Here is a 26,136-nt window from a genome sequence, read left to right on the forward strand (position 1 = left end):
ACTCTCAGATTTTCATTTACATCAGGACTCCTTCCTTGCATGCTCACCTTTTCTGAGTTGCTGGAGTTTTAAAAATGGGCCCTTTGAGATTTTTCCGTTGCCTCCTTCCAGCCCATGGTCCTCTGTTTTCTTTGTCCTGAGGAGAAATAAAATGGTACTTGGTGCTGGTTGATAACTCCCATTGTGATGAATATTTCTGAAAATGGCTTCTGACTGCTGGTGAGGAAAAGAATAATTTCAGAAAGGCAGGATCCTTTGGAGAATCAGTGGGCAGCATCCTGGTTAAGAGTATGAATTTTAAAAAATAAATATATTTGTAAATTTTTCATGGCGATAAGAAATGCATAAAATTTATCATCTTCACCATTTTTTTCCCTGTGTTTAGAGGGATGACAAGTAGGCAGAGAGGCAGGCAGAGACAGATGGGGAAGCAGGCTCCCCGCCGAACAGAGAGCCCAATGCGGGGCTCAATCCCAGGACCCTGAGATCGTGACCTGAGCCGAAGGCAGAGGCTTAACCCACTGAGCCACCTAGGAGCCCCAATATTCATCACTTTTAAGTGTATAGTTTAGTAGTGTTAAGTTAGTTCACATTTTTTGTGCATTGGTTCTACAGAACTTTTTAATTTTGCAAAACTGAAATTCTATACCCATGAAACACTGACTGTTTACTCCCTCTTGCCTCGGACTCCTGCCATCCCTGCTCTACTCTCTGTTTTCTGCGAGCTTGACTACCTTAGCTACTTCCTGTAAGGGGAATCCGTATAGTATTTGTCTTTTTGTGACAGGCTTATTTCACTTAACATAGTGCTCTCAAGGTTCTTCCAGCATATGACAAGATTTCCTTCCTTTTTGAGACTGAATAGTATTCTGCTCTATGAGGAAGGATCTGTTTTTTCCTCTCTCAGTGGGTATTTAGGTTGTTTCTACTTCCTGGTCATAGCGAATAACGATGGCACTCGACATGGATATACACATATCTGCCCAAGATCTTGCCTTCAGTTCTTTTCCAGATGTACCTAGAAGTCGAATTGCTGGATCACATGGAGATTCTGTTTTTAATTTGGGGGAAAGGAGCCGCTGTACTGTTTTCCACGGCCGCTGCACCATTCTACATTCTACATTCCTGCCAACAGTGCGCAGGGGTTCCAGTTTCTCCATATCCTCACCAATAACCATTTTCTGGGGTTCTTCCGAAGTGGCCATCCTAATAGGTGCAAGGTGATACCTCATTGTGGTCTTGATTTGCATTCCTTTAATGAGTACTGGTGTTGAGCATCTTTTCTTATTCCTGTTGGCCATTTATGTATCATCTTTGGAGAGATGTGTTTTTTCAAGTCTTGTGCCTACTTTGTAACTGAGTTATCTGTTCTTCCCATGTTGGTGAGTTGGGAGAGTATGGATCCTGAAGTGCAACTGGGTCTGGGCTTAGGTTCTGGCTCCTCTGAGTGTGAGCTGTTGACAAAGGGCAGTTGTCACAGAGTCCTCTGTTGTCACACGGAGTGTGACATGCTGTGATAACAGCACCCACCTTGTGTTGCTCAGGATGATAGGATTGCCAGCGAGGAAGCACCCAAGAGATGGGCACTACCTGAGTGTAGACAGTCTGTTCCTTGTAGGGTTTGGGAGGCTCTGAAACCAGCTCTCAGTCTCCACCACAAATGGCAGCCATCCTTGAATTCTGTGTCCCACCACCTTCCCTTTTATCATCGCTGGACTTTTAGGATAAGCAAAGGGGTGTTTTTGGGCTGTCAGAGACTGCGGCATATGAAGGACACTCACGTCGCCAGAAAGGACTTCTCTGAGTCTCCTGGACAGTGTGCAGGTGGTTCACACCGTGGCTTCAGCCGGTTGGCAAAGTATGTGGTGTGGCTTGAAGTCGGAGCTAGAGGAGATGTGGGTCCTGTTCTTGTGCCGCCCCGGGTGCACCCCTGTGGCGACAGACCCTGCCTCGCCGAGCCACCGTGTGCTCTGGTTTCAGAGAGGGGAAAGCCACACGTGGGCCAAGAGTGCCGACAGACACGGGGGACTAGTCTCTTTTCAAACCCCCTCGGTGGGGAGAAACAAGACCACAGTGATTGCAAAGAAATGTCATCGATGTTGTGCTCTTTAAAACGACCCCGCAGAAGGTCAGACAACGAGCAGCTTTCCAGATGCCCAAAGGTTGACCAGTGCAGTGAGCTGAGGCTTGGCTGGCTACACACAGGGTCCCCAGGCTCTGGAGGGTCAACTCCTGCCATGCCGACCTTCCTTGAATTTAAAGCGCCACTTTGGGGCTGTGTGCACCATACTTGATTTACTGTGTTGTGCCAGGGTGCTTACAAAAGTGTCCATCCTTTGGAGGGGCTCCCTCCGAGTGGCCAGTTTCTCACATCCATGTGCTCACGCAGCACCTCTCCCTCTGAGGAACTGCAAATGGAAGCTCAGTGTTCTGGGAGGCACCATGTTCAGTTACGGTCACTAGAGACTTTCCAAGGAGAATGTTGCTTCTTTCTTGAGTTTGTTTGGGTGAGGAAGCTCTGGTGATGTTTAAAGAATTTGCTTATAACCAACACAGCCTTCAAAGAACATTCACACTTGACACATCCACTCTAACTCATCAACCCGATTGTGTGAGGGCCGTTAGGGCTTTGAATGAATGTCAGGGTGCTGACTTCCAAGGACGGAAGCCACCACAATGACCATGCTGTTGGTTTCCATTTTCTCCTCGAGGACAAAGCCTGAAATTTTACACAGCTAAAACCCAAGCTTCCCAGCTGCCAAGCAGGTGTGTGGATACCTAAAAAAGAGTGCTGCTCTCTGCGTTGGCTTCCTTCAGGAGATGGGCCCTTCTAAGGAAGGCAGTGAGGCGGGGGTTTTCCAGGTGGAAAGGTCACATTTCCACATATAGCCCAGTGAGCCCTGTGTGGAGTCGGGGGAAGAACCGCGGCCGCTGTGGTCACCTCCTTGTTTCACAGGGTGGACTTCCCCATCTCCTCTCCCCAGCGAAGCCCAGAAGTATTTCCTAACTTTTATGTCGTGGCCTTCCTCTCATGGAGTCTGACCTTAGATCATATCCAGATAAGCATTGTGTAATGGGACGGGTGGGGCTCGTGTTTCTAGCCACAGATGTGTGGGAGGAGGGGGGGAGGGCGGCGGAGTTTAAAGCTGGGGCTTCGAGCATCCGTCCTTCTCTGCCTTCAGCTCTGAGTCCTCACTGTGGGACTGTCCTGCCACCAGAACCCCATCAAGGTTTCCTAGCTGCCCGGGGGTGCTATTGGGACCTTTCTTTCCTCCCTCCTGCCTTGGATATTTTGGGGGGGGGGGTCTGGGGGTCATAGATTTCTTCCTTATATTCCCCACCATCCCCTCTCCTGACAGGGCTCCCCGTTCCCACAAGTTCCCACGGAAGGCCTCCCCAGCTCTTCGGTGGGACCCGAGGAGGTCCCATCACAGCCACTTATTTAAGATTATTTCTAGTGGAATAGTTCCAAACACTCCTTCCTGTAGGCGAGTCCCAAGTGTGCCCAGGCCACCTAACCCCTTCGCCGACCTAGGGCCCCTCGCCTGGTCCATAAGGGAAAATGGGGCTCCTCTTCTTGAGAATCACCATCTGTGCCACTGGTTCCCATTTTGCCAGTCATGGGAGATTGGCCCCCGCGGCCTTGGCCCTGACTTCGCGGAGCACTCTCTCCTCCCACACGCGCTATCTCCGCCCCCTCCTTCCTGTTCCTGGGCTGCCTCTCGGGCCCATCTTTCAGGCTTCGGTGGCGGCAGCAGCTTTTTCTCTGCCTCTCCGTGTGGTTCTTCCTATGCCTGACTCAGTCTTGATCTCTCATCAGCAGGGCCCACCCACACAGTTTTTAACAGAAGACGAAGTCTGCAGACAAGATACAACCCCTGCCCCTGATGCAATGCGAGCACCTTACTGTGCTCTTTAACCTATAAATATTCTGAGTGCACAGAAGAACTGGGTTGAAAGTGGATTTATGCTGGATAAAGGAGTGTGCAAGTGTGGTAGGAGAGACAAAGGACAAATCCTGGGGGAGAAGGAGAGGAGAAGGCTGGGTACAGCTAGAGCCGAGTTCCAGGTTCTGAATTAGAAAGCTGCCCTCGGGGGGATGAGGGGTTTTCCTTCTTCATAGTGATGATGTTAATAGTTTGGGGTTTATGACTTTGTCAGGAGAAAATGATCCTTCCAACCAAACTTGATAAATGTTATTTATTAAATATACTACATCTACCTGTTTATATTTTTCTGTGTGGCAGAACCTGTATCTTGACTTTTTTCTTTCACAAAACTTGAAATTTTTTTTTTCTGCCTTGAATGTACCTTTGACCCTTGATGACCAATATGGGGTCGAACTGTACAGATTCACTTCTACAGAGTTTTTGTTTGTTTGTTTGTTTGTTTGTTTTCAACAGATACAGTACAGGAATACAAATGTATTTTTTTCTTCCTTTGGATGTTCTTGACATTTTCTTTTCCCTACCTTTGACATAAGAATACAGTAAATAGGGGTGCCTGGGTGGCTCAGTGGGTTAAAGCCTCTGCCTTCGGCTCAGGTCATGATCCCAGGGTCCTGGGATCGAGCCCCACGTCGGGCTCTCTGCTCTGCAGGGAGCCTGCTTCCTCCTCTCTTTCTCTCTGCCTGCCTCTCTGCCTACTTCTGATCTCTGTCAAGTAAATAAATAAAATCTTAAAAAAAAATACAGTAAATAATACAACAAAATATGCGTTAAATTGACCATTGCCTATCGGTAAGAATTCTGGTCAGTAGTATGCTGTTGGTTGTTGAGTTTTGAGTCAGAGTTCTTTGTGGATTTTCAGCAGCGTGGGGGTCATGCCCTAGCACCTGCATTGTTTCTGGGTCCACTTCATTTTTCTCTGATTTTATAGCAACAGATTGTGTTTGTCTCGTGTCTTGAGGTTGCATAATTGTCCTGTTCTCTTCATCACCTTATGGGTGTTCGAGTGATTTTCTCTGAAATGGGGCTTCTCGTTTGAGCCCTGGTTTAAGTACCCAGATGGTGCCCGGAAACAGGGGCAGTTGGAAGTACCATTCGACCTCTGCTTCTTGCTGGGGGTTGAGCCAGGTTGTCCTGCACTGACATGGAAGCTAGCTGGTCATGACGTGACATGACGTTACAGGACAGTTCACATGTAAGCCCTATCCCAGGATCTGGCTTATAAAAGATGCCCAAGATAAAATGGGTAAGGGGTCCCGTGGCAGCACAACCCAGCTACCACGTTGACATCAATAACAAGTACCGTGGATTCGGAAGGAAGGGTGGCTCTGGGCCGGAATACCATGGCACCTTCACTTGAGCAACTCCTCCTTTCTGGCCTGCAGGTCTCCTCTCTCCCGCAAAAAAGGTTCTGAATTGTGCCAGTCCATCAAGACTCAAAACACCATCCTATTGCATCTGGTCATAATAAAACCTTGTTATCTGTACCCTCAAAACTTTTTTTGTAGCTACTGACAACCCTTTTAAAAGAAAGTTTTTAGAGGCCCTAAAACCCATGAAATCCCATGGCCCTGCAGAAACAGAGAGAAGCGGTACTTTCGAACCATTTTTGCTCCTGCTGTGGATTGAGTGTGTCCCTGAACATTCACATGTTGAAGCCCCAGTACTTACTGTGTTGGGGCTGGGGCCTTCTGGAGGCAGCTGGGTTTACCTGAGCCCACGCGTGCAGGTCAGGCCTCCGTGATGGGATCAGTGCCTTCTAAGAGGAGACCAGAGTGCGTGTGCTCTCTCGCTCTCTCTCTCTCTGCCACATGGGAGCACGGGAAGGAAGAGACAAGCCAGGAAAAGGGCCTTCCCAAGAACCGGAGCATGCTGGCACTCTGAATTTGCACTTTCAGCTTCTGGAACGTTGGGAACCAGTGTTAAATTGCAGCTCCTCGGCCTCGATGCTGAACTCAGGCAGCTGCGTCCCCCACAACTCCCCGGGCCCCTGCGTGGACTTTGCTGTCAGCTTCGTGGGGTAGAGTTTGAACGCGCTTCTTCCATGATGCAGCCACTTACTTGTACCCAGTGTAACTCAGACCCCGCAGTGCCCTTTGCTGTAGTCAGGGAGATTTGAGGGTAGAATGTTGCCAACCTCTCCAGGCTTCTAGTAGGAGCAGATGCCAAAAGCACCCCCCCCACCGCCCCATCTTCCTTGCAGGGTGTGGGGCAGGGGCTCTTCTTGGAGGGGCTCACATTGGTGGGGGTAGGTGTCGAAATCTGTGTTGTAAACAGATGAGCTGCTTTTCTGCAGAGGGTCCAATATCACAGATTGAGAAATCGTGACCTTAGCTTTAGTAGTAGGTTTTTCTCTTTCTGTTCGGTGACTCATCCGTCTGTTGCTGACTATTTATGTTCAGATCTGGAAGTTTTCTGGAAGGAAATTTGTTATGGGTGTAATAGCATGGGTAGTTGGTCTGGGTCAGCAGGGAGGGATGACTCTGAATGCATTTCTTGAGAAAATGGTATTAATTTTATTTCCAACAGTTGCCTTTGACAAAGATGAAAATGAGATTTGGCTGGTATTTGGCCATGAAGATACGTTATATTTTAAATTTTTATTTAATGCCCAGTTTATCTGTAATGGATGGAGTCATTAATTAATTTGAAATAATTTATTTAAAAGGTAACTCCACTTCCAGTGTTGGATAATGTGAAACCACCAATTAAGGTAAATCTACAACCTAAGAAAGCTGAGGAAATGCTGACTTGCCAAAGGCCAGGGATTCTTGCGCTTCAGTGTGCATAGAATTCCAGATGTTAAAACCCCAGTCCCTGGGCCTCCCCCGTCCCAGTCTGCCAGCCAGTCAGTCTAAGTGGTGGCAAGACCAACTGCTCCACCGAGGACACGGAGGCTACAGAGGCTGCTGGCGTGGAGCTGCTCCTGTGGGCCTAACTCCTGGCCCAGGTTCAGAGGATGGGGGTCAGGAAGGCTTGACCAGCAGCTGTCGTCCTGGAGAGTTACCGGCGTAAATAATGAACGCAGGGCGGTCAGACTCCTTTAGAATCTCCATATGGACAAGATCAAAAGATTGAGTGTGGGCAGAAGGGGAGCCCCTGAAACAGAGCCTGGTGGCTTGTGGTTTCTTCCCGTCTCCTCGCGCTGTGTCGGGTTGGTCGTCTTGCTTCCTAGCATGGGAGGGTTCAACCCGACTCCTGTCCTACCGTCTGCCTGTCCTGCCGCACCCCAGCCTGCACACAACCTGTGTCCTTCCATCCCGGGCATTCGGCCCGCTTGGTCACGCTTCGGTACTCAGCCCCTGACCGTTGTCTGCAGTGCTGTCCTGTCCCTGTCTCTGGCATGCCGGCCACCCTCTGTGGGCCCTCCTGCTGCCGCCGCACACACCCACCTGTCATGGTGGTGTCCTCTGCTCTCTCCTTGGGCACAGAGCTGGGGGGGGGTTCATTTCATTGTTCTTGGGTAAATTAATGATTGGACGTGGGGGTGATTAACACATGCTTCGTACTGTTTTTCTTATAAAGCTCCGTGTGTACATGGGTATCAGGCTTCTGTATATTCACATATGGTTGTGTAAAGTTTAGATCAAGTTTTATAATAGCTTTTGCACAATTTAGGAATAAAACTGTGGAAAAGAGCTGAACCTGTTGCTTGGGCTGGAACTGAGTGCCACCCGAGGGTTTTGCTTCTGTCTTCCACGCTTATGCGTCCTTGTCGCCTCTGTCTAGACTGTCCCTCCTTTTCTTCTTTCCCTTCTGCTTCCTTTTCCCCCAAGATGCTCCCGGCCGCTTGATCTTCTCGGAGCTCCTCTGGACTTGACTGTCGGTGCTCAGGGCAGTGGTTTTCGGCTCCAGTGAAGCCGTCCTCAGAATCCTGGCGGCTCAGTTGACGTTTACCAGGGTGCTGGGGCAGCATAAAGGAGGTACTGCTGGATCTGACGGGGCAAGGAATGGTGTTTCTCCAGAGGCTGTGGCAGCCAGACAAAGGCTAGAAGGGCATCCCCACTATTGTGAGGGTGGCCGTCCCTGTCCCGTGAGTCCGTGTCTATTGGGACCCAGGTCCCGGATGTGCTAAGGCAGTGACCAGGGACCTTTGTTGTTGGGGGGAAGGCCCCTGGGAAAAATAAGCGCCTGTCTTCCCCCGTGTTCTTCGGTAAACCGGGTTTCTTCTATCTCCCCAGCCCCAGTTTGACTCTGATTGTGGAGAAGTCTTTCTTCTCCTCCTTCTTGTGGAGGAGAAGAATTCTGCCAGGTTTAGAATAAAATAGATACTGATGATGATAGGAATTTCCTACTTATCCCTGGCCACGTACAATCGTATGTGTTCATAAGGATTTTTCGTTTGGTCTCACAACAAAGCTCTGGGAGGCAGAGGCAGTTATTGTCTGGGATTTATGGATGAGGGAACTGAGGCACGGAGAGTCAGGCGGCTTCTCTCCTGGGTAGGGAGTGGCAGCTCGGACTCCCTCCCATCAATTCAAGCACCCGGCGCCTGAGTGCGAGTTCCGTATCTCAGGCTGTGCCGTTAGGGAATAGAAACAGTCCTTGCTTATCAGGTGGCTGTGAGCATGGAATCAGCGGGGTCTTGGAAACCACATGGCCTGGTGTGTACATAGATAGTCAGGGGTCCAAAAAATGTGAGTTTGGACCTCTCTGAGCCCCAGTTTCCCCCACTGAGGAAGGAGGGGGGTTGACCTACATCATCTTCTGGTGCCCTTTTAGCCCTGGGCCCCTGTGTTCCTGTGAATGCTGACCGTTTCCCCCGCAAGTCCCAAAGAAGGAAGGAGCATGAGCAAGGAGTGCCTGTGGCAGTGGGCACTCAACGGCTGCTGGCGGGACATCCCCGGACACCTCCCTCTCTCTCTCTCTCTCTCTCTCTCTCTCTCTCTCACACACACACACACACACACACACACACACACACATCCTGCTGGCACTGACTAGGGGGCTTTGGAGCTGCTTGTGGTGCTTTTCCACCATGAGGTGTCCCACAAGATCCCAAGGACCATGGTTTGAGGTCCAGTGTTGTGTATGTGGTAACAGAGAGAGCAAACTGTGACCGAGCTCAGCGCTTTATAATCCAACAGACTGAATAGATGTTCCTCTCCATGCTTGTATTAACTTTAATCAAGAAACAAGAGCTCTGACCTTCAGCCCTGTTGAAAAGTACAGTATCATTCCCCTTGCAGATGCAAAAACAAATGCTACTCAAAAAAAAAAAAAAAACCAAATGCTACTCCTTTCAAAGGGTGATTTTATCTCCTGCGTTAAATATAAAAATTCATCTACAGCATTTTCTTGGTTCTTTTCAAGCTTTATGTAGGCCTTAACGTCCATAGCCACCAGCCCCCCACCACCAGGAAACTAAGCTCTTGGTGCTGCTCTGCTCTCAGAGCTCAGCCCAGAAAGGGGCAGCTGGGGACGTGACGGGCTGACCAGAGTCCCCAGGAGTATCCCCTGTCCACCTTGCCTGCAGTCCTGGTGCCTCTGCCTGGCTGTCTGGGCTGGACTTCCCAGCTCATGCTACCTTCACTGCTGCTCCTTGGAGCCGTCCTCAGAACCCCCGAGTAGGGGGGCTCAGGCTTTTGGCTTCATAGAGCCTTGGAGACTCCCTCCAACCCCCAAACAGCTAACTTGGAAGCGTGTGGAGATGGAGACCTGTAAGACCCTTGCTCTTGTTTCTAGTTTCTACATAGATGGGCTGCTACTTTTTAATAAAATGTGTGTGCCAGCTCCCCAGCACGTACCCTCTCCTCCCCTTGGACGCCATCTCAGGCAGAGTTAGGCTTCCTCTTCTGTCTTCACAGCACCCCACCCATCCCCTGGCCCAGGGCTTTCTCACATGGTTTTGTACTAGCCCTTCATTTGTCTAATCTGCTAAGCTGTACATTCCCTGACCGCCACAGTCTCTTTCCAGGGCTAAAGAACACACAAATGGAACACATTTTCCTTAAAAACTGTAAAAAGCTACAATCTCTCATGATTCCCATTTCCTTACCCGCTAATACATAAATTAATCATTCAATGTTTTCCATAATCTGGGCTTAACCATTCTTGTCTTATTTTCACATACACACATACACCTGCTCATTAGCTGAAACGGGTCACTGGATGAGTAGCTGATGGTCACCTGGCCACCTTGTTTGTGTAGTCCCATTTACTTGAAATGGCTCCCGTCATTTCCACCTGTGTGACTTTTCCTTGTCCTTCAAGAACCACCACCACTTCCAGAAACCTGGTCCTGATGACGGTGACAAGAAGGATGGTAGTTGCCGTTTGATTGGACGCTTGCTTTGTGCCCGGCTTGTGTTTTTCACACATTTACTACTTAACCACACACACGATTCCACAGAGGAGTCTGCAGTGAGGCAATGAGTGTAAAGTGTCAGACCACATGGTTGCGTTTGAGTGGCTGCGTTAGCGGTGAAGCTGGGATTTGACCCCAGACGTGTGACCCCAGGGCTCATGCTCTTGACCTGACAGGAGAGATTCATTTTCTTTGCTAATTTTCTAGAACATTTTCTTTGTACTTCCTAGCAACCACACATTTCTTCTAATCACCCTTTTGAAACTTGAGGGATTGTGTCCTAGTCATATTTGGATTTCTAGCAGGCATGTGGTAAAAACTCAAAAATATTTCTTTTTACAAAATACTATATTTATTTATTTATTTTAAGATTTTATTTATTTATAGAGATCACAAGTAGGCAGAGAGGGAGGCAGAGAGAGAGGAAGGGAAGCAGGCTCCCTGCTGAGCAGAGATCCTGATGCGGGGCTTGATCCCAGGACCCTGGGATCATGACCAGAGCAGAAGGCAGAGGCTCAACCCACTGAGCCACCCAGGCGCCCCACAAAATATTTTTAAAAGAAGAAATCCTCTCTGCCTCTCTCTCTGCCTACTTGTGATCTCTGTCTGTCAAATAAATAAATAAAATCTTTAAAAAAAAATAACAAAAGAAGAAATCCTGTCTCCCCGTGGCTGGACCATTCTATAATGCAACTGTAGAAAGTAAGGAAGTTCTATTATTATTATTATTACTGTTGTTATTTTCCAAAGAAGACACAGTAGGGCAGTCTTGGGTAAATGAATCCTTTTGTTCAGGTAAATGAATCCTTTTGTTCAGTGACTGTTTCGTGTGTGTGCACACGCGCTCGCGCGCTGGCTGTTTTCCCGGCATGGGGCTGACCAGGGGACACAGAAGTCCCTGCTCTCCCACACCAACCTCCTGTTGTAGGAGAGGTAAAGTTGTTTGTGCTTTGTAAACAGTCTGACAGTGTTCTCGGAGGACTGCCTGTTCCTTTCCTGTGTCTGCACCGTTATTTTACTCTGGTTTTTAAAGAAATTGTCTTCAGCTTTTGGTAACAACAGATGCTGTAGATGTTAATCCCCGTTATTGTTAACTTTTCTCCAGAGGCTTATTGTTCAGTTTTAATTCTCATTTCCAAAATCTAGTCATGTTGCTAAAACAGAGGTTTCAGAATAAACTGGAATCTTAAGCATTTCTTTCTCTTTTGGCACAAGAGATCAGGATTTTTGAGATGGATAGAATTGTAAAATGCTCTGCTATGGGATAACAGAAAAGCCCAGAATGTTGGGAGAAGCGGGGCCTTCACGTTCCTCCTGGAGTTCCCCTTTGTTACAGGGCATTTAGTGTGTGGCTAACTATCCTGTCTCTACAAGGAGGAGAACAGTTCAAACCTGCTAGCAGTGTCTCGTGACAGTACCAGCCAGTGGCCCTATATTCCATACTGTGGGTCTGCGTGGGACAGGGGAGGCTGTGTGTACCATGTTCCTTTGCCTCCGCCTGGTCACAGCGTCAGCCGTGCTCACACCGATGATGCGGAGTCCTGCGCTTCCCGCACACCTGTGTGCAGAGACGGGGAGGGCAGGATGGAGCAGCACAGTTTCAGGAGAACAGTTTAGCCGCTAAAGTATTGACATACCAACCTAGGTCATACTTACCTCCCCGTTGGGAATGTCACAGCAAGGATTTCAGGGGAGGCAGTTGCCTGGTTTAAAGCAGCTGGTCTTAAAAGTTCTCAGAACCCTCTGAAGCCTCTTGTTTCTGCAAGGCTCTGTGATCCCAGCGTCCTCCATCCTGTCACAGGGCATGTCCGAATAGGACAGTCTAATCCCAGGCTAGCGTGTCATTGCGGCCCTTTGGTTTCGGGACCCAGCAGATATAGAAGTCTGTCTGTCTGTCAGTGCCTGCGGGCTCCACAGTTGGGGCAGTCAGAGCTAAGTATCATTTCTCACACTTTGCACCGAGGGATGGGAACCCCCAAAGGAGGCCGTGCTTACAGAGGTGTACAAAGAGACCGCCAAGCCGGCCAGGGGGTGGAGGGGGCCTAGCCCGTCCCCTACTGTGCTCTTCCCTGTCAGCCTCTGTCCAGCAGCTTCTCAGCAACGTGTAAGTCGGGGAAGGAAGCCAGATCCCCAGTGTTCTGAAGAATGTTAGAAACATCAAAGGAGCCTCTCTTAGACCACCTAGCACGTCACATGGGGTACATATAAGGGATTCGGTAACTACAGGTGTAAATGGCTCCAGAGCGATCCAAGTTAAAATAATGCACATATTTATTATTAGAATAAGGGTCTCAGCGAACCGTTGACCAACATCTTCATATTATCCTCTCCCGGCTACTCCCCTCATCTCCATGCGTGTTGACTATACATCTCACGAGACTATACCCCAAGCACTCTGTATCCCCAAGCATGTGCCCATGAAAGAGGACTGGTAGGAAGCTATGCCCTCAGCCCAAGCCTGGGTCATTTTGCATTGATCAGAAAACAGTCAACTCGGGTTCATTTAGTCAGGCCAGATCTAGAACCAATATTTAACTATCAGCCTTTTTGTAAGTTACTAAACTGCTGTCATACCTAGGCTATGCTTAATAGGAACAAAGGATGATATACTTAAAAGTTGTTAATTACAAACTGGAACATGGGTAATTGATAGCACCTAAAATGAACTTGGGTGAAGGGGATATATTTTTACCCCTTCCTAGGGTTTAGGAAAGGAATGGCGATGGGTTTTTTATTCTGCATGGGATTCTTCTGGGTGATTGTTTCCTCTCCCTTCTCCCTTAGATGCTTAGCAATATCAGCGCATTTTGGATGCTCACTACTGGGGTGGGCGGATGCTACTGTCCTCTGTGGGTAGTGCCTAGGGATCCTGCTAAATGCTTTAAAATGCACAAAACCGTCCCCATGACGAAGAATAAGCCAGCCCAAAATGTCAGTAGTGCTGAGAAGTTGAGAAAACACTCCTGTCAACTCTTAGGGTTATTTGGTGACCTTTACAGTGGATTAGCTTTTATTTCGTATACTGAGAGGCGAAATCAGTGCTAGTACTCGCACTCTTTCTTCATGTTCTGTGCTTGGCCTTGGCACCCCGGCTAAGGTTAGGACAAACTCTGGCCACATGTGAATGCCTCAACTCAGGCAGCCAACTCCGACAGTGCCTGCCCTGTGCTGCGTGGCGGCAGGGAAAGGAAAGGAGCTGACACGGTCTGGGGCACAGAGCACCACATGAGTGAATGAAGAGGGGAGCTGTGGTGCAGAGCCCCCGAATGTGCTCTGAGAACCAGCAGTGGCAGCCTCACCAGGGAGCTGGCTAGAAATGCAGACTCCCAGGGCCCCCTCCAAAGACGAACTCAGTCAAAATCTGGGTTGTAGCAAGATCCCTGCATGATGCTTGTGTGTCTACACGTGATGGCTCTGACCTTGACCAGGTTACAAAACCTCACTGCTCCTTAATTATTTGGGCTGTAAAATGAGGATGGCAGGATCACCTGTTTCATGAAGTGGTCGTGAGAATCAGACAAGCTTATTGGTGTCAAGGACTCAGAGTGAGTGTTTCGAAACGGAGCTGCGATCAACTGTAAAAAGGAGGCAGAAGCCGAGAACATTGGGGCAATGACTTTAGGGAGACAGCGCATATCACCGTTGCCAAACAATGCCTGTACCCTTGCGGACCTTGTGCTTCCTTAGACTTTGGCTTTCGTCAGCAGGCCAACCAGCAGAGAACAGTGGATCCGGGGACCAAGAAGCCTCAACCCCCAGACCTGTCCATTCAGCCCAGCCTGCGTCTCCCCTGCTCTGTTCATGACGTTGCAGAATTTGAAAGGAACGTCTTAGGAATTTCCCAGACGCAGCAGAGGAGTAGGGCAGTGGTGAAGAGCAGGGGTGAGGCTGGGGGCAGGAGGCTAGGTGACAGGAGCCCTTGACCGATGAGCAGAGTTTGAGGGTGAGGGAAATGTCTACACTGTGCCTCCTGCTGTCATGGGACGGGTCCCTGGCTGTCTTTCTGTGTGCCCATGAAAGTGCGGCACTGCTCACGGCTGCCCCCACGGCACCTGCCCATGCGATGCCGTCTCCCTGCCATCACTTTTGGGAAACGAGACCCTTGCCACCCGGTAGGAGTGTGACTCCTCCCAATGAGGTGAAGCAGAGCTTGAATCACTGCCGCAGTGTCTTGCAGAGTTTTAGCAGCCAAGAGGGAAGCCTCCAGGCTGCAGAGTAAGACTGAAGAATACGGACTGAAATGCCTCCTGGAAAAAGGATCCACTTCGGCTCTGTTGGGACCAACTCATGCTAAGTGCACAAGGGGGGATTCATTTGTTTCTAAGTGTTTTGCAGAACATTTTGCAATCTTTGATTCAAATCGAGAACAGATTTGCATTACCTTTCTTCAGTTGGTTCTAAAAATTACATTTATTGTCACGAATTTGGGAAGTACAAGGAAGAGCAGCCAGCACACGCAAACCTAGCACCCATCTGTGTCTCTCCTTCGGCGCTGTCCGCTCAGCGCCTGCTGGGTGCCAGGCAGACCCTCCCTGACAAGTGGCCTGTCTTGTCTTTTTAGAGCTAACCACGAAGTGGCTAAATTTTGATGTGCTTTCTTCCATTATTTTTTTCTTTGCTATTAAGGGCTATGTAATAGCAAACGATAAGAAGCTAGTATTCACTGTGTGTTTGACCCTGTTTCAGTTAGTTTCTAGGGTATGTATTAACTCAATCCCTGTAACGCTTCTTTTTTTTTTTTTAAAGATTTTATTTATTTATCGGGCGGGGGGGAGAGAGTGAGCACAGGCAGGCAGAGGCAGAGGGAGAAGCAGGCTCCCTGCCAAGCAAGGAGCCCGATGTGGGACTTGATCCCAGGACGCCGGGATCATGACCTGAGCCGAAGGCAGCTGCCCAACCAACTGAGCCACCCAGGCGTCCCATCTGTAATGCTTCTTTAAAAAAAAAAAAAAATGGTTTTATTTATTTTAGAGAGAGAGAATGCGAGCAGGGGACCAGAGGGAGGCAAACTCCACATGGAGCACAGATCTCTTGACCCCGAGATCATGACCTGAGCTGAAAATAAGAGTTGACGATGAAACTCCTGAGCCAGCCAGGTGCCCTAATCCTTGTAACACTTCTGTGAGGGAGGTGCTGTTGTTCCTGCTTGGCAGATTGGGAAACTGAGGCATAAAGGGGTTAAGCAACTTGCTGAAGGTCACAAAGTCAAAAAATGCAGAGTCTTAATTAAAATCTGGACAGCCTGGCTCCAGAGTCTGACCTTTTGGTCACTGAACAGTCCTGCTTCTCATAATAATTTTAAGATTGAGATCATCCAATACAGACAGTTGGGATTCCTGCTTCTATACTGACCATTACACATGAGGGTTCTCCTATAACATGCATAAACTACCTCCAAAAGAAGAATTTTTATTTGTTGATTCATTTAAAGGATCATAATGAAATAGATGTAGGTAGAAATGTGATAAGCATTTAAATGGGTACAGAGATGACAAAGCATTCTTAATGCTTATCAGAGATCAGTTTTTTTCATCCAGTAATTTTAATAGAGTTAAGATGGACAAGTCACTTTAGGAAATGAAACATTTTGTGGCTTGTGTTGGTTTCAGAGATTTCGTAACAGGAAATCAAACCCACCTTTAGATAATGAGCAGTCAATGCTGAAACTCCTTTGGAAATTAATTGTAGTGTGGGACTTTGTTGGAACTGTACCCTGGAAGAGAGTGTATGTTGTGATCTGGGAGGTTGTGAGATCCGCGTTGTCTGTGAACGGCTTTCCACACATGTTTAGGACCGTGATTCTGTATAGGTTCAATTTAGAGGGACGTTTCCAAGAATACATGGCCTCAGATGGGGCCCACTCATATAGAACCTTTTTTTATTATGTTCAAATTAGCCAACATATAGTACATCGTTAGTTTCTGAGCTTATGTTCAACGATTCATTAGTCGTGCCCTCCTTAATGCCCATCACCCGCTTCCCCCTAAAACCCTCAGTCTGCTTCCTGGAGTCCAGAGTCTCTCGTGGTTTGTCTCCCTCTCTGATTTCTTCCCATTCAGTTTTCCCTCCCTTCTCCTGGGGTCCTCTGTTCCTTGTGTTCCCTTATGTTCCACACATGAGTGAAGCCATGTGATAATTGTCTTTCTCTTCCTGACTTATTTCACTCTGCATAGTCCCCTCCAGTTCCATCCACTTCAGTGCAAATGGTAGGCATTCATCCTTCCTGATGGCTGAATCGTGTTCCACATAAAAACTTCCACTGTTTCAGCTAGTTTCAGAGTAGGCAGGTGGGTTGTTCTTTCTGCTTGTCTGTAAGGTACTTGTGAGTTGGAACAGCCCTGTGTCCCAGCCACATGGGGTCTGCACTTGAGAAAGTTACAAATTCGTGAAATGCAAAGAGATTTCAGCCAATAAATAGAAATTTGAAACTTGATGACATAGGAAACATTTGAATTATAGGCCTATTGAGCCGAAAGCATGAACTTCCAAGTCAGGCAGACATATTTTGGGATCCCGGCACACGTGCTTATTCACTGTCTGACTCTGGGCAGCTTCCTCTGCTTCTCTGAGCCTCAGTTTTCTCTTCAGGCCAATCCCTGCCTTCTGGAGCTGTCATCAGGATTAAATGAGTCTGTCTATATAAAACAGCTGGCATGGTGCCCAGCACTTGGTACAGGACCCACTAATGGTCACTCTTATTATTGGCCATTCTTGACTATTAAATACGTGTTAATCTTCTTCCAGAATACCTAGCCTTAGAACATGGTGCTTAAGAATGAGCAGGGAAGCCAGCCAGCTTGGGTCCCCGATCCTGGTTCTGCACTTTGAGCTCCGTGATATTTGGCAGGTGTCAAATGTGCTTCAATTTGCTTTTTTCTTTAAAACTGAATAGTCATGGTAGCTACATCTTAGGGTAGTTGAGTGTTAAATAAGCTATTATCCATAAAGCCTTCAGAACAATCTGGTACCGAGTGAGCACTCGGTGAATGTTTGCTATCACCAATAGTACATTAATTTCAGAAAAAAAAATAGGAATTTTACACCTTTAAAAGTAGGTATCTTTGAACATAACCTCAGGTCCTCCAACTTTCATTTGCTGTTTGCTGTCTAATTTGATGGTTGTGGCTCAGACCTAACTTACTTCAGTGCATATTAAAACCTAAATTTTGAATCTGGTGATACTACTTCATAATAACAGAAATTTTCTGATTTGATGCTGTGCTTAAATTTATATTGGAAAAAAAAAATGACCATTCTGAAATGTCCTTTTCCATCCCCAGATTATTCCGAACTGGGAGAGCTTCCACCACGATCTCCTTTAGAACCAGTTTGCGAAGATAGACCCTTCTGCCCCGTCCCAGAGGAAAAGAAAAGGACCTCTCGAGAGCTTCGAGAGTTATGGCAAAAGGCTATTTTACAGCAGATACTGCTTCTCAGAATGGAGAAAGAAAACCAGAAGCTGCAAGGTTGGTTTACCATTTTTTGGAATGATCAGGCCTGATCGTTTATCTTGGCTCTGAGGTGAATCACATCCGACATAAGTATGTTGTCTTTAAAAAGAAAAACAGAATATTCTAGCATGCATACATCCATATGTATATATATGAAATACAGTTTTTCAAAGTTGAGTTAATGCTCTTTACCTTCTGGAGAGTTCATGATAATCTCACCAACTATATTAAATTATTCCTATATGGTAATTTTTAGCGTAACATCTAGAACTTCCAGGAGACAAACTTCAAATGTAAGCTTCAACCCTCTGAAGAGTGTTTTTTGTTTTGTTTTCTCTTTCTTTCTCTCCCTACTTTGCCCTTGGCCATGGTCTGTGCTTGGCTGGTAGATGCGAACTAATCCTATACAAGTCATTTAAGTACCTAACCTCGCTCTATGTGCATTTTTAGTGGGTTGCAGGGGATCTGAAGAGGACTAAGCTTTATTGTTAGCTGAGTTCTACCTGAACTGATAACCAAGGTTTTATATAGACAGACACGTTTAATGCTACTGACAGCTGCAGAAGGCAGGTATTAGCCTGAAGAGGAAACTGAGACTCAGACCAGCCAAGTTCTTGCCAGGGGTTATATCAGTATCAAAATAAGACATGAACTTTGCAAGTTAAGATTTTGTTCACTTCCTGTTTCTTTACTGTTGCTCGAACCAAAAAACATTATTTTTGTAGCAGCTTAGAAGCCAAGTGGGCAGTCTAATGGAAAGAACATGGGTCTTGGAGTATAGCGTGCTGGCTGCATAGGAAAAAATGGGCATTTGATCAGGAAGTCAGGTATTCTCATTCAGAAGGAGGCAATTGAGTCCTGCTGCCTGGCCCAGGCCAATTGTGCAAGTCGAGTACATGTCCTTGAACTTACTTCTTGACTGTAGCTCTTCATCTTTTGTCTTGAGATCTCTATAGAGGAAGGTCATTAAGACACCAAGCCTGACGAATAAGGTTCATAGTCCAAAAAGTGTGTCATCTTTGACCAAAAACAAGGAGTCAGATACAAAGTAGTAAGACCTTTTTGGTTTCTTTCGTTTGTTTTTTAAAAATTTTATTTATTTGATAGAGAGCAGGAGACCACAAGCAAGGAGAGCAGGAGAGGGAGAAGCAGACCCCCCCCCCCCCCCCCGGGCAGAGAGCCCGATGTGGGACTTGATCCCAGGACTCTGGGACTATGACCTGAGCCGAAGGCAGACATTTAACCAACTGAGCCACCTGGGTGCCCTTAAAAAGACCTTCTGATAAGAAAGTAGCTTGGTAGCTGGCATGGGCTTCTGATGGACACGGATAGTGTGGGCTCTTCATGCCCAGGGTTTGAGGCAGACAGACTGTCCCCAGACGATGCAGTGGAAGGGGTGCCGCGGCGAGGGGATTTTACGCACTGAATGTGGTTTTCTCCCAGCTCTGTTTTCCTGCCATTTTCTGGTGTGTTCTTGAAGCCTATTCTAAAAGCAGATGTCTAAATCAATCTTTAAAAATTACATAACAGGGGCGCCTGGGTGGCTCAGTGGGTTAAGCCTCTGCCTTCGGCTCAGGTCATGATCTCAGAGTCCTGGGATCAAGTCCCACATCGGGCTCTCTGCTCAGCAGAGAGCCTGCTTTCCTCTCTCTCTCTGCCTGCCTCTCCATCTACTTGTGATTTCTCTCTGTCAAATAAATAAATAAAATCTTTAAAAAAAAAATTTAAAAAAAAATTACATAACAGCCAATGTCAAGAAGAGATTTGACTGTGATGACATCATAGAGTGTGCCATGAGCTAAGTGACCTCTCTGGAGCACGGCCCTCGTATTCGCGTGTCTGTTGGTTGGGATTTTTGTTGAAAAGCGGAGAGGCGGTTATGTTCATCACGTAGGTCATAAATCCTAATACTTACCCTGACTACAGGTCTTCTTGAAAATGACAGCTGTGGAAAATCAGGCCATAGCTGTAAGAGGGGAATGGTGCTGGCTGGCTTCCTGGGATGTCGGGAGACGTTGTGACTGCCACTGACGAGACAAGATCAGTGTACCACGTAAAGCTGTGTGTAGGAAGGCTAGACAGACAAGAAGGAACGGCAAAGCTTCGTCAGGTTACCTGGAACACCTTGCCAGGTGTGGCATGGCGTGCACGAGCCCGTGCCAGCACCGTCCCGCGGCTTCCTCATTTCATCTGGCAGTGGCCAGTCCTGGCCCGTCTTTCGTTCTTGCTGTTTGAGTTAATTTCTCTTCCCAGCTCTGTAAAGTTCAACATATGTTTACCTTTTTGGTGAAAGCATAATAAGCTTCTTTAATGTAATTTAGAAAGCATGGTTTCAGGGCGGTACAGTACCTGTATTGCCAAGAGCTTAGTCATCAATAAAAGCCTGACCACGACTTGCCTAAAAAATATTTGGTAAGCTTTGTTGGGGTGGGATGGGGGCAGAACTTTCACATTAAATACAGAAACAAGGGACACCTGGGTGGCTCAGTCAGTTGAGCATCTGACTCTTGGTTTTGGCTCAGATCGTTGATCTTGGGGTTGTGGGGTTGTGGGGTCGAGCCTGAGTCTGGCCCCACACGTGGCGTGGAGTCAGCTTGGAACTCTCTCTTTCTATCTCTCTCTGCCCCCCTTCCCCATGCTCACCTGCGTGTGTGCGCTCTCCCTCTCTCTCTCACACACAGATAAAGTCTTAAATAAATAAATCTTTAAATCAATACAGAAGCGAGATTTGACCAGAACCAACCAGGAGTATACTGTGTATTAGAGACAGTCATTCTATTGCGTTGGTTTTTTAAGCTGTTTTTTTTTTTTAATTTTATTTTTTTAAGGATTTATTTATTTATTTATATTTTAAAAGATTTTATTTTGTTTATTTGAGAGAGAGAGAGAGAGAGAAAGCATGAACTGGGTGGGGAGTGTAGCTGAGGGAGAGGGGGAAACAGGCTCCTGGCTGAGCAGGGAGCCAGATGCAGGGCTCCATCCTAGGTCCCTGGGATCATGACCTGAGCCAAAGGCAGACGCTTAACTGACTGAGCCACCCAGGCACCCGATTTCTTTCTTTCTTTTAGAGAGAGGGCACGCACGCACAAGTAGGAGGGGCAGGGAGAGGGAGAGAGAATCTCAAGGAAGCTCTGCCCTGAGCACGGAGGGGCTCAGTCCACCACCCTGGGATCTCAAACTGTGCGGAAGCCAGGAGTCACCCTTTTAACTGGCTGCACCACTCAGGTGCCACTTCTAGTTGCTTTTTAAGGGAAAGTTAAGTGGTAGCTGACAGTGGTTGAAATTGATCAGATGTTAAAGCTGAATTGCTTGCTGTTTGGGAAAGAAATGAGAAGAAGAGTATGCTGGGGTTCTTCTGTGGCTAAGCCTGTTTCCTGGCTTTTGAATATGTGGATTAAGTATTTGTTACTATTCCAGATCCATTGCATCTGAGAAAGAACCAAATCACATGATCTAAAGCCACTTCACTCCATTGTAGGCAGTTGGAAGCTGAATTCTGATTTCCCCTGAGTTAAACAGCTGACTTTTTGTGGTGCTGGGACTAAAAGGCATTGCCTGCCTCCCGGGCCAGCAGTCTCAGCTGTGCCCTTCTGCAACACCATTCTCCCCCTGTTATACATGAAGACACACTGGGCAGCCTCATGCAGGACAGGATGTGGTTCAATACAGCCACGGACTGGAGATAGTACACGATTGCTCATGGAATTGACTTCATGAATTCAGAATTTCGTGCTTCTTCTTCTTTTTTTTTTTTTTTTAAGATTTTATGTATTTATTTGACAGAGAGAGATCACAAGTAGGCAGAGAGGCAGGCAGAGAGAGAGAGGAGGAAGCAGGCTCCCTGCTGAGCAGAGAGCCCGATGCGGGACTCGATCCCAGGACCCTGAGATCACGACCCGAGCCGAAGGCAGCGGCCCAACCCACTGAGCCACCCAGGCACCCTCGTGCTTCATATTAAAGTTCATATTAAAGACACTGTATCTGCATAATGGCATATTAACACATTGAATTTTGAATTTAAATGAATTGTAACTGAAGGTATGTTTTAAAGGTTTTTGGTTTTTTTTTTTTTTTTTTCCTGGTTGAGCAAGTGCAATATGTTGGCTATAAAAAAAAAAATAAAGATTGAATCTGATTTTTCCAAAATCTCTACAGGTTTGGAGGTCATTTAACCACTTATGCATCCAGCCTCTTAGCCTTTCCTTACTAAGTCTTTAAGAGATGGTTGCAGTTGGAAGAACATTTTATCTGTGAAGGCAGTGTTAATGATGCAGGATTGGGGGTGGGCAGCTACAGTCCACCCTATGTAATGGGCATAAATCAGACCTGAAGATTATTAGTCCGAAGTCCATATTCACTCCCTACATCCATGGCAAATGGTGATATATGTTTTGAAGACTCTTTTGCAAAGTTCCGTTTGATCTCATGTAGTCCTGGTTGCTCTTGCCCCAGAAATGCAAAATCATGGGGTTGTAGACCCTTATTTAATATTTTAAACAGCTTGATCTTGTATCTAAAGGCCTTGGCTGGGAGCCTTGACATTTGTTACAAGCATTCACCGACTGGCTTCCTTGATAAGACATTTTGGAGGCTTCGGATCTTCGGCAGCAGCATTGGGATACTCAAACAGCAGGATGGTGCTCGGGCCAACAGTGAAATATGTGGATTAAGCCTTTTCAACCGAATCTTCCAGCTGGATAGTATGGCTCTGTTGACCTCAGAGCGGGCTCCACACGTTGCTTGCTGGGCTCTTCCATGCAGCCCAACAGGCTCACAGCCAGAGAATTGTCCATTGGCTCCGAGAGTCCGGTGCTACCTGCAGTCACCGTCCCCAGCAAAGCTGGTCCTGAACCCGATTTGTCCCAAGGGTGGTTTAATGGGACCTTAAAAAAAAAAGTATTATTCAAAGTAAGGAAAAGATTAAAGTAGTAGATAAAAACCCACAGGTGAGGCAGTCCTGGTCCCAGAATCACTTGACACCCCACCAGCTGGTGAATAACTTTGAGCAAGCCCTGTTCTCGCTTCGGACTTCAGTGTCTATGCCCGTGAAATGAGAGGCCGGACGAGGGAGCTCTGCAGTACTTTTCAGCACATCTTTTGATGCATCTTTACTTGAAGGCAGTAATTGGGTCAGTTAAGTACATAATCCGCACATCCGAGGAATAAGGTTTTACCGTTAGGGGAGTATTAACCAGATTAATGGAGCCAGCCTTTGCTCAGTTTCTAATGTGGAAAAAGAAAATATTTTATTTCGTGTTATAGCACTAAATTTGCAAAGCAATGCTTTATGCTTTTCCTTATTTACCTTTATGTTTTGGATAATTTGTGAGCACTTCCTGATTACTAGACATTTTGTGGGTGTTTAGTCTATCTCATCTCCTTTAATCCTCATCAGAGCAACTCAGTACGGTAGCATAATTCCCATCTTAAAAGTAATGGGCCCTGGGGTTCAGAAGTGTAGTGCGTAACCCAGGGGTCTTCAGATAGGTCCTGCCTCCAGCAACTGCTACTTCTGTGGCCCTGGGCAGACTCAGAGCCTGCTCAGCCTCCTCTCCTAAATAACGTGGGGCTGGGGTGGGGGAGGGTACACGTACTTTCAGGGGGATTGGGGTGGGGGGCAGACGCATGAGATGTTTGCATTGACTTGTCAGTGTCTCTAGGACTAAGAATGACTTTATGCCAGGAAACTTAACAGCTTAGACGGAATGCACAAACTTCATGAAATGTGTAATTTGCCAAAACTGAAATGAGAAGAAAAAGCTCTGAATGGCCCTGTATCTGTTAAAGAGATCACCTTCGTGTTGAAAATCTTTCACTCGGAAAACTCTAGGCCCAGAAACCTCCACTGGATTCTGTCAAACATTTAAGGCCTCTGATAGATACATGCATGCCCTGTCCCAGGATAACTGTATAATATCAGCAAGCCCTGTGGGGCAGTGGAGGAGGGCAAGGGCAGGGCCCCAGGCCCCTCCCCCTCCTGCTGAGGACCGTGGAGGTGCTACGCAGCCTCCGTGCCTCAGTTTTCTCACCCAGAACCCTGCCTCAGAGTCATTAGGATAAAATGTTGCTAAATATAGAGTACTGAGGACTTAGTCTTTGCTTATTATATTGTAAAAGGCAGTAGTTGATCAGTTCTGCAGAAGCCTAGGTATTGGCTTATACTTAGCTATGCCTCCTATCTGCTCTCCTAATAAACTTGTAGTCAGGATCCTAGACGTGAGACAGAGTGGATTTGGGGTCCACAACATTACCCCTGTGTTGAAATAGGATAGAGTGGTTTCAGATGGCAGTGAAGTTGTCCAATCTAATCCTGAGAATTGTCAAGTTAAACTTTTCCTGTATTGATTCCCCTCCCCTCCCCACTCCCCATTTTGGTAATTTAGGTACAACCCTTAATGTGGTTTAGGCTGAATAAAGTTGGTGGGAAATAATGACTACCTTCGTGTATTTGGGGTGATGTCCTATGAAAAGGGCAGATTTCTTCTGTTGAGCTGCAGGAAGCAGAAATGTGACTAAGTAGAAGCTACCTAAGGAGATTTGGCTCTAAACAAGGAGGAACTTTCCTTGGTGGGGTTGGGGGGGGGGGGGGGGTGATATGTCTCTCCTGGCTCAGATGAATAAATTTTGTTGGTCTCTAATTAAGGGATTTTCACACACAGCTCCTGTCCTTGAGGTATTTGTGGTTTAATAGGGCAGCTGTGGAGATTGCTAGAACTGGACAGGGAGGGGGCATATTTCGGGAGTAGAGCCAGTGAAGGGGCAAGAGAGATCAAGGGTACCTCCTATGTGCATTTAGTGTTTTCCAAGTTAAGGAAAATGGGAAGTAAACTAGCTCACTGTAACCGCTCAGCATCTCAGCAGTGACATGTGAGTAAGCAGCCGTGGCCTTCTCTCTAACGTGTGTTCTTAAATGATCTCTTCTAGCCTCTGAAAATGACCTGCTAAACAAGCGCCTAAAGCTGGATTATGAGGAAATCACTCCTTGTCTTAAAGAAGTAACCACAGTGTGGGAAAAGATGCTTAGCACTCCAGGAAGATCAAAAATTAAGTTTGACATGGAGAAAATGCATTCGGCTGTTGGGCAAGGTAAGCTGTGGGCAATCTGTCCAGCCGTCCTTACCTCACACTGATGACTGGGGAGAAGTATGGGATTAAAAAAAAAAATGTTCAAGTCCAATTTTGGTGGCCATTTCTCTCCAAGTTACCATATCTTTCCCTAATCTGTTTCCAGATATCTTAACTGATGTAAGTTATATCACCTTTAGGATTCTTCTTAATGAATTAAAATGCCCAGAAGCCCAGATAACAGGATGAAAATAGGAAAACAGGGCTTGGTTGCCTACAACCTGGGTAATGATGACATACTCTGAGTTAAATGGTGAAGTGAAAACCGATTGCGCAGGCTTCTCTCTGAACACTCTTGGGAGAGAGAACACAGCGTTTTGTGTGGACTTCAGACAGGTAGTCCCAGGTCTAGATCCCAGCCCTACTGCTCTGCCATGTGATCTTAGGCAAATGGTTTGCTTTCCCTGAGCCCCACTTTCCCCATGTGTGAATGTGGGTGTTGACAGTGATTGCTTTGAGCAGTAGATAAGCTGATCCCTGGAAGCCCACTGCACATGCCTGCTGTCCTGAGAGGCCCAGGTGAGTGGGCAGTATTTGCTGTTACTCAGTGCTGACTGTGCGCCAGTCCACACACAACGCCTAAGCGTAGAACTTGAGACAAAGCATTTAGAAGCTTTTCCAGCAATTTGATAAGGGTAATCCTTAAAAAAAAAAAAAGTGGACTTCTGTTGTGTCAGTCTTTTTTTTCTTTTTCTATAAATTTACTTTTAGTGTATTTTATAGAAGTATCAGTGGTGGATTGGAACACTTCAAAAGAAAACAAAAACTGGTCCTTCATCACAGTGAGTTTGAGTAGCTCAGTTTTACATCTTAACCCGAAGATTAGTGTTCAACTGTTTCTTTTAAGTTAATGTATATTTGCATCTGCTGCCAAGATCAGAGACTTTTGGAGTCTGATCTAGTGATCACTGAGTTCTGGTCAATGCAGTCATGAATAACCAAGAATTCAGACCAAACTTTACGAATATGTATGAATCTTATAATTTTCTTCTGACTTTATTAGCAGCTCAGTGGAAGAAGTTAAACAAGTGTAATTCATCTCTAAGACAGTGGGGCAAAGCAGTTTTCTGTAGCCTCCTACAGGCATTATTTGACCTTTATCTGAATTTCACAGCACCTGTTTTAGTAATAAGAGGTTATTACTAGTTATGATTTTCCCCTTCCTATGGGTAAGGAATCATTGCTCAGTTGTAATGGGCCTAGGACCACAGAGCTGCACACACAACCATCTGCTGGTGTTCTCATCGCCACATGGTACTACCTGTGGTTGAACTTGCCTCGACAGTGCTCTTCTCAGAGATCAGAA

General features: G+C 46.8%; 1 protein-coding gene across 6 annotated transcripts in view; it reads left to right on the forward strand.

The window, feature by feature from the left end:
- TBC1D1 (TBC1 domain family member 1) overlaps window positions 1-26,136 on the forward strand; it is a 227,279-nt gene that overhangs the window by 161,957 nt on the left and 39,186 nt on the right. For all 6 annotated transcript variants that reach the window (XM_004763984.3, XM_004763982.2, XM_045076409.1 and 3 more), the window contains 2 exons: window positions 17,535-17,720; window positions 24,630-24,791. In XM_004763984.3, the coding sequence (XP_004764041.1) occupies window positions 17,535-17,720; window positions 24,630-24,791 (348 nt within the window). The remainder of the gene's footprint in view (window positions 1-17,534; window positions 17,721-24,629; window positions 24,792-26,136) is intronic.

The sequence above is a fragment of the Mustela putorius genome, unplaced genomic scaffold, assembly GCF_011764305.1.
Source record: "Mustela putorius furo isolate JIRA1106 unplaced genomic scaffold, ASM1176430v1.1 tig00000083_pilon_pilon_pilon, whole genome shotgun sequence".
In the NCBI taxonomy this organism is placed as follows: domain Eukaryota; kingdom Metazoa; phylum Chordata; class Mammalia; order Carnivora; family Mustelidae; genus Mustela; species Mustela putorius.